The sequence below is a fragment of the Poecilia latipinna genome, unplaced genomic scaffold (genome assembly GCF_001443285.1).
Source record: "Poecilia latipinna isolate Pla-1442-1.1 unplaced genomic scaffold, P_latipinna-1.0 Scaffold923, whole genome shotgun sequence".
Taxonomy (NCBI): domain Eukaryota; kingdom Metazoa; phylum Chordata; class Actinopteri; order Cyprinodontiformes; family Poeciliidae; genus Poecilia; species Poecilia latipinna.
In genome coordinates this window covers 58,003-66,140 of record NW_015113539.1, presented here as the reverse complement: position 1 = coordinate 66,140, position 8,138 = coordinate 58,003, and the positions used below count along the sequence as shown (strand labels likewise).

Below are 8,138 nucleotides of genomic sequence, written 5' to 3'. Positions count from 1 at the left end.
CAAAAAAATAGTGGAACAGGGGGTTTAATTTTTTTCCCCCTTCCCCAAAAAAAATAAAAAAAACCCAAAAAAAAAAAAAAAAAAAAAAAAAAAAGCAAATAACGGCTTGGGGAGGAAACTGGATAAAGCAGTCAGCAGTTTGGTAATATTCCAGATATTTAAAACAAAAAACAAATCAATAATTATTGGAATCCACAAGTATTGATGTCAAATTTGCAGTTTTTGAAACAAAAACTCTCCTGTACTTTTTGCAACTACCTGCAATAAGACCCACAATGATGCTAAGCTAACATGAATACCTTGGTGTCATGATGCTAAGCTAACATGAATACCTTGGCATTATGATATTATTAAGCTAACATGAATACCTTGGTGTCATGATGCTAAGCTAACATGAATACCTTGGCGTCATGATGCTAAGCTAAGATGAATACCTTGGTGTCATGATGCGAAGCTAACATGAATACCTTGGCATTATGATATTATTAAGCTAACATGAATACCTTGGCGTATGCAGCCTCCGTCTCTGCGATGGTGCGGTCCAGGTTGGCCCTGGTGGTCAGTCTTTGCGCCATGCTCTCATTGACCCGGCTCAGCTTCTCAGAGAGAAGCCGGATGTCCTGCTGGAGTCGCTCCTTCTCGTCTTCCTCCAGCCGGATCTGGCGGTTCAGCTCGTCCCGCTTCGAGCACAGGTCCTCGATACCTGACGAGACGGAAGAGAAGGTCGTTCTTAAAAGAACCGTCGAAAAATTACCTGCTATGTTCCTGCAATGAGAGGAGGCGTTTTAATGGTTTGCTGCTAGCATATTTGTTTTAATCAAAACATTTCATAGATTAGAGATGAGTGGAGCCCCCTGGTGGTCGGCCGCAATGCATTTAAGAGGATGAAATTTATTTTTTTTTAGCATTCGGTATCCAATGTACAATAAGAGAATAAAATTATAATTTAAGAAAACAGTCATAATAGTGCAAGAAAAAATATGTAATAATAATACTCCATCGTACCAATGAGAGCTGATCAAGAAAAAACAAACAACAAAAAAAAAAATCGGTCGATTCCGATCTCTGGCCAGTTGATCGGTGCATCTCTAACTTGTCGCAAAAGACTTATGGTTTTATCATTACTGCAAATAAAATTAAAACTTCCTTTAACTTTTTTATGACATAGGTTTTGTTCACCACAACCTTTAACATGAAATAAAGAGCTATATTTAAAACTTCAGCCTAAAAATAATCTCAGACTAACCGTCCTCAGAGGCTGCAAGACCTTAAACAGATTATATGAGGCAAGAAGGATTTCATCCAGGCTTTTCTACCGTTTCTTCACTCAGATGAGGATGGATGTTTCAGAAAAGTGATTAAAAGTTACAGCTACAGCTAAATTAATGCTTACAGCTGCATCAACGTGCAGTGCAGAGAATTAGAAGCTGATGACTTTAACTTGATATCTTAATCTGTGAGCGTTAATCAGATTGTACTGTGCTGTCTTGAAGGTTAACAGATTTAGGCTGTGGTTTACACAAAATTTAAATCTTTGTTTTTACAACTAAAATCATTTACAGAGCGTGAAAGGGTTATTTTATGAAAGTACGCCCAGTTAAAACTGATCGTTTTACTGTTACGCTGTTTACGGGGAGCAGATTTTGAACCGAAACAACATGACAACCCGCTTTAAAAACAGAAAACATCTATTTAGGCAGTTAAAATGTAAACGCAGAGACTTACACTTGACAAGCTCGTTGTTGTAGGTCTGAAGAGCCGCGGCTTGTTGGGTCATGTTGGCTTTTAGCGAGATTCCCGCCGCTAAGTTCAGTTAAAATGAATTTCTGTAACGTCCAGTGGATGTTTCTGCAGCTGACTGCAGGTAACACAGCAAACAGAGAGGCGGTTTAAACGTGAAAACTGAACTGAAGCGCTCCTGAATGGCGGGTGTTCCTTTACAACTTATTCTTCTCTGGTAATGGCGGCTGGCAAGGAACGTTCTGGCGCATTAGCGCCACCAACTGGAATGAAATGTTGATCGGGATACTAGCTTGATATCTAAACATATGTATATTTATAATTATAAACAGTGTCCCTCCTACTAATTTAGTTAATAAAAAGAGCAGAGGTAAACAGTAACCGACTAAATTTACTTTTACATAGTTACATTTACTTGGGTAATTATTTGAGAAATAACTTTTAGGAGTAGTTTTACTCCTCTGTAATGATTACTTTAACTTAGGTAATATTATTATGAAGTATCGCTGCTCTTACTTGAGTAAAATTTCTGGATACTCTACCCACTAAGAGTAACTTCACTGAATGAACAACAAACTTGTTTTAAACACAATCGAATGAAATACAGACACACCTACAGTTTATGTTAAAGTGAGACCTCTTGTTTATAGACAAGCTATGTTCTTCTATCTATTGAAGCGTTTGAAAAGTCAAATAAATCAAAATAAATACAATAAACACCTGAATATTGTCAACGGAAGAATCCCAATACCAACTTTAAATATCAGTTCCATACGCTTCATTTTTAACTAATTTAATTTGTTCTTAGTTTCAAGTTTTCCTGTTTTCCAATCGGCTTCTACTAATTCCCATATGTCGAAAGCAAAATAAATAAATAAATTGATGGCCGTTGCTACTAAGTTCTGACACTCCAAAACACTTCATTTTATTAGTTAAAATATCAGAATTTGCAGTTTATGTTTTCCTCTGTCTGATGTTGAGAGGCATAGTACCCAAAAAATATACTCAAGAAAAAGTATTACTACTTCAACATACTTTTATTCAAGTAAAAGTAAAACTTAGCCATCAAAGAAATTACTCAAATTATCAATCCCTTCATATTTGAAAGTTACATAACTGGACAGACCAAAATATAAAGTTAAGTGGAAATTTTGGTATTTTAAGGACCAAAATGACAATAATTCAAATAAGTAACAAAAAATAACAAAATTAGACAAAAAATAAGTTTACAAATCAGTTTCTTTCGATAAAAAACTTATAAAACTGTAACAAAAACTTCAGGTCTGTCTGGTGAATTTTTGGTCAAAACATGTTTGTTTTTCATTCAGTGGGTAGGAAATTCATAAAATTAACTCAAGTAACAGTAGAAATACTTCATAATGAAATTATTCAAGTAAAAGTAAAAAATATTCCATTACTCAAGTAAATGTACCTGAGTAAATGTAACTAGTTAGTATTTATTTCTGATAAATGATGGACAGCATTACTGTTTAATGTGTCTAATCTAAGGTGTGGTGTCGCTGATTGCGAATCAATAAACGTGACGCAATCGGTAGTGGGCGGAGCCAACGTCCAGGCACCATGGCTTCGGTAGAAACCGAGGTGAGTATGAGAGCTCTTTCTACGCTAAACTCGTCACACTTCGCTGCTCTTTTCCTGTGCCCGTAGGACCGAATTCCCTCCGTACAGCCAGGGAGTCGGTCTGTAGGCGAGCAGAAAGCCGGTGTCTGGTTGTAGTTTCACCGTGAGCTGCTCGCTGCCAGCTCGCAGTCTTGTGCTTTTGTGCTGGACCCGGAGGACAACTGAATGTGCAGGAAGATGCTGTGCCCCGGAACATGAATAATCACCGCTGGCGCGTTGCTATGTTAACCAGCGGGGCTTAGTTATACACGTTCCCGGTCCTTGTCACTACCCCTGAAGCTGTGTCCACCTTTAGCCGCTCATAAAAACATGCAGATGTTTAGCCGAGCATCACGAGGCGATATTGTTCATAGTTTTTAGCTGTTTTTCATCTTTCCCGGCTAACCGGAGGCTAATTAAGAGCGCTGGTAGGCTAGCTAGCAGCGATGCTAGTTAGCAGACTGCTTCTCTCTATCAAATATAAAACCACAGAGTGTCTTTTATTGGAGCCTGATTGCTGTGGAAAACACGACGCAGTCTTAGAAATATTTGTAGCTGCAGCTGGTTGGAGAGTGTTGTCTTTGCTGTGGTTTACAGCATGAAAGCTAACCGACTAATGAATGCAACTGTAGCAAGGCGCCAGCTCTGAAACCGGTTTTATTCTGTACTTTTTCACCTCTTAAACCTAATATTTGCAGTTTTTCTGCTTGCGATTGCTTGTTCTTATAAGGTGAAAGCGGATTTCATCATTTCCTTGTGCTGCCTTATGGTTTAAAAGAGAGCAGTGCTGTTTCTGATTTTCCTTATTTTCATGTAAAGGAAATAATTATGATGAAAAATAACTAAAGAGACAGCTGCAGATTAAAAACAAACAAACTAAAATAAGCCTTAATGTTCACAGCATCTGTTTTGAGCTTCAGTTTTTGTTTTCTTTTTTATTTTATACATATTTAAGAGGTAATGCATGATGTCACTCGGCAGGGGGCGCTCAGACAGCATTCTGGTTTCAGTGTAAAATCCTAATTGTTTGTATCCTGGACTATTGTCAAGGTAACTGAGTGTTTGGTGTTATGGTATATTTTCATTTCATTATATAATAAATAGCTAATTGTGTTCATATCAAAGCTAAAGATGTTTGTCCAATAGTTTCAATTATCAATTTTGTAAATCTGCAACCTGCTGATTTATAAATAAAACAGTTTGTTACCTTACAGATGCATTGAAAATTTGACGGTGTTTATAAAACAATAATTTCTTGAAAACAGTCCAAAGTTGGTCATAAAATGCAAAAAAATCCTACAGATTTTGTGGATAGAGGCATTTAAAACCAAACTGAAACAATCAATAATCACATCTCATTTCCTTTTTTCTTTTGCTAACCCCTAACCCTTCAAAATATAGTCAGATTTCATTCTAATTTTCCCAACCTTCATGTTATCTGCTGAAGCTTTGCTCTGTTTTGCATCCTTACAGCCTGAATTAACCAGACATGTCTTGTGCTAAAATGATTGAGTAATTTCTTACAGCTTTAGTTCTTCACCTGACTTAACGTTTTCTCACCTGATCTGCTGTGAAAATACACAGAATTGAGACGTGGTGTATTTACTGCTTTGAAATAAGGTCTGATTTTAGATTTCCCAACCAGCTGGTCACCTGTCGATGGCAGCTGAGATGAAAATGGACAAGTTTTGGTCACATGTGCATCTCCAGTAGCTTAACTGAGATTTTTGGTTCTCTTGCTGGTATCCTGGCTTCACGCCGTTGGAGGGAAGTTTAGTGATAAGGTATGCAAAGCAACCTTATCAGGACTCTGAAGTAACAGCAATAACAGTTTTTTTCTTTTGACTTTTCCAACTGGAGGAGTTGGTGTGAGACAGGCTCATTTTGCTAATTGATTCTGCCAGGATTGAGTAAATTCTGCTTATTCTGTAACTTTCTGTTACGTTATAAAGCATAACAATGGTACGACTGGGCCTGTCGTGATTAATTGTCCCAGAAATTAGTGCGATAAACATTAATGTTATTTTGAAACCATTTTCAAATTCAATAAGTTTGCTCTCTCAAATAAACTTAAGTTTTCTAAGAACATTTAACACTGGAACTGGAAGACATTTCAAATATTCAACATAAATATACAAAACAGAAATAAAAGCCGCAAACAACTGAAGCCATAAATAAAACAGATTAAACATAATTCCCTTCCAAAATATTAATCTTCAGAATGGAAATTATCGAGCTTATTATTTTCTAACATGCCTTTAATTGATTAATTGCTTATTGCGACAGGGTTATTCACTGTGCTTTTGTTACTTGGGCCTAAAAGGCCATAAAAAATAAATAAGGTCCAATACTGGATCCCTGAGGAACCCCGTATGTTTTCTCTGTCGATTGTTTACCTTATTCTATTTTTTTCTGTTTCTTTTTACTCTCTCATGTTCCGATAAAGTTCAAAATAAACTAAGAAATTAAAAATACTCTTAAAATAACTTGATTTTATCAGCTTTTTTGTAGGATTTTAGAAAATAGACTGACTGGTTATGTTACCTGTTGTACCTGAATGCACCGTGGAAAGGCAACCATTAGGAAAACCCTCAGTGTTGAACTCCTGGTCTCCATGTCTGCCATTAGAAAGACTCATGTTGCATTTGGGGCTGGTTGAATCCAACAGGCATTTGGATTTGGACTTTAGTCCATCTGTCTCTGCCAGCAATGTTTCATTTCTGTTTGTTTTCGTTGCAGGTGAGTAAGTCAGTAATCAAGAGCTCCAGACTTTATAATTGTTGGCAAGCGCTGACATGAAGCTTTGGTTTATTCATCACTGCAGCTGAATAAGAAACATTAAAACTCCCTAGTTGCTGACTTTAGGGGAAGCTGCGGATCCGTTTGTTTTGGTTGTGTTTGGTTACCACAACTTTGTAACTCCATTGTACTCAGAAAGTGGTGGTTCTGCTCAAACGCTCCTTTCTGTTCTTTTTTTTTCCAATTATGACACTAAAGATTGAGGAGTGTGTCAGGCCCATTTAAGAAAAATATTGAAGAAAATATTTTGTTTCAGACAGAAGAAACTGTCTGGAATGAGATTTCTGGTTTATAATCTTTTACCATTTTGGAACTGTTGTATTGTTGCATATTAAAGTTGCCACAATGCATTTAAAGTTTTAGGTCAAAACAGAACTGTTTTATGTTTGCTTAGAACACTGGAACTGGAAGACATTTCAAATATTCAACATAAATATACATGTTGAATGAATGATTTGGCCCATTAGCAACAATATTTTAAAATCTATTCTCTGAGCTACAGGGAGCCAGTGGAAGGACTGGTGTTATGTGCTCCATCTTCCTGGTTTTAGTCAGAACTCCTGCAGCAGCCTCTGGATCAGCTGCAGCTGGAGGATTGATTTTCTTTTAGGCAGACCTGTGAAGACGCTGTTGCACAAATGGATGCAACTGAAAATAAATGCATGGATGAGTTTCTCCAGGAGAAATGTGGAGATGTTCTTCAAGCAATAGAAGGCCGACTTTGTAACCGTCTTTATGTGGCTCTGACGGTTTAGCTGATCTGATCTCTCGTTTGAAGCTCTAATAACTGAATCTGTTCGCTGACTTGTTCCTCTTTCAGTCCAAAGATAATAACTCAGGTTTATTTCTGTTCATCTGGAGAAAGTTATGGCTCATCCACACATTTATCTGTTCTAAGCATTCGTTGCGAGTCACTGGTGACATCGTGATGTAGAGCTGTATATCATCTGCGTAGTTATGGTAGTTAATCTTACTTATAACCTGAGCTAGTGGGAGCATGTAGATATTAAATGGGAGGGGTCCAGGGATTGACCCTTGGGGTACACCGAATGTGACTTCTGTCTGCTCCGATGAGAAGTTTCCTATTTACACAATGAGTGTGAGGTGTTTCTGTCTGAAGGGCTGGGTACAGTCTGCTGTGCTGAATGTGTCATATTTCTAGGTGTAGCAAAGCTTGCAGGTCTGATATTGAGTTTTTATTGTTAGTGTGTGTCACATGTCCTTTACTGTGAAAAGCTTCCTGCTTTGTTTGTATGGAACCTGTTATGTTACTTTATAGACACTTTATACTTCGTGGCTGAAGGAAGAAACTTTCTGGCAACCATTCAGAAATTCACTAACCTGTTTGTGTCAGAGGTACTTGTGCGTTAAAATTACAAACTATAAAAGTGTTGTTAATTAAACTATCTTTGGATTAAATGTTCTTAATTGTGTAAAAGTATGATATACCTGAACACTTGCATACATTTTGTCCCTTTCTACTTTCATTTTACACATTTTAAACAAATCGATCCCACGGTATTTGCGAGATTAGGGACCACAACCACCAGCAAATAGCTTAAATTCACAAATAGTTGGAACCTCTAAGAATGTATATAACTGCTTATTCTTATCATTCAAACACCAAATATACTTTATGCACACAGTGGAAACCATCTTAGCTCTGCCATAGGAGCTAATGTCCACAGTTTCCTTATTGCCATTCTTGGGGCTACAGCCAATCATGTACTGGCTAAAACGCCAACCAACACCACGTCCAGTGGTATTGTGCCCATGTGTTTTAGCTTTGCAAGCTGCATTTTCTTTAAAATGTTTCAGAAATGGCTAACTGGCTGCTTTGCAGGCCAATACGTTATCAATACGTTATCAATGGGAACTTCTGGAGGTTCAAAGTAGGACAGCAAATAAAAGCTGGTATTGGAGGAACGGCAATGGAAACCATCCAATCTTCTGGTCATGACTGTCATGTTGGTGCTTTT

The 8,138-nt window shown here is 37.4% G+C and overlaps 1 protein-coding gene across 2 annotated transcripts in view; it reads right to left on the bottom strand.

Annotated features, from left to right (window-relative positions):
- ssna1 (Sjogren syndrome nuclear autoantigen 1) overlaps positions 1-1,968 on the bottom strand; it is an 11,087-nt gene extending 9,119 nt beyond the window's left edge. For both annotated transcript variants that reach the window (XR_001427002.1, XM_015049068.1), the window contains exons 1-2: positions 1,726-1,968; positions 504-703 (exon numbers count right to left, since the gene is read on the bottom strand). Coding sequence is in view for 1 of the 2 variants with exons in the window: in XM_015049068.1 (XP_014904554.1) it covers positions 504-703; positions 1,726-1,777 (252 nt within the window). In the remaining variant the exon portion in view is untranslated. The remainder of the gene's footprint in view (positions 1-503; positions 704-1,725) is intronic.
- Positions 1,969-8,138: the final 6,170 nt, after the last annotated feature.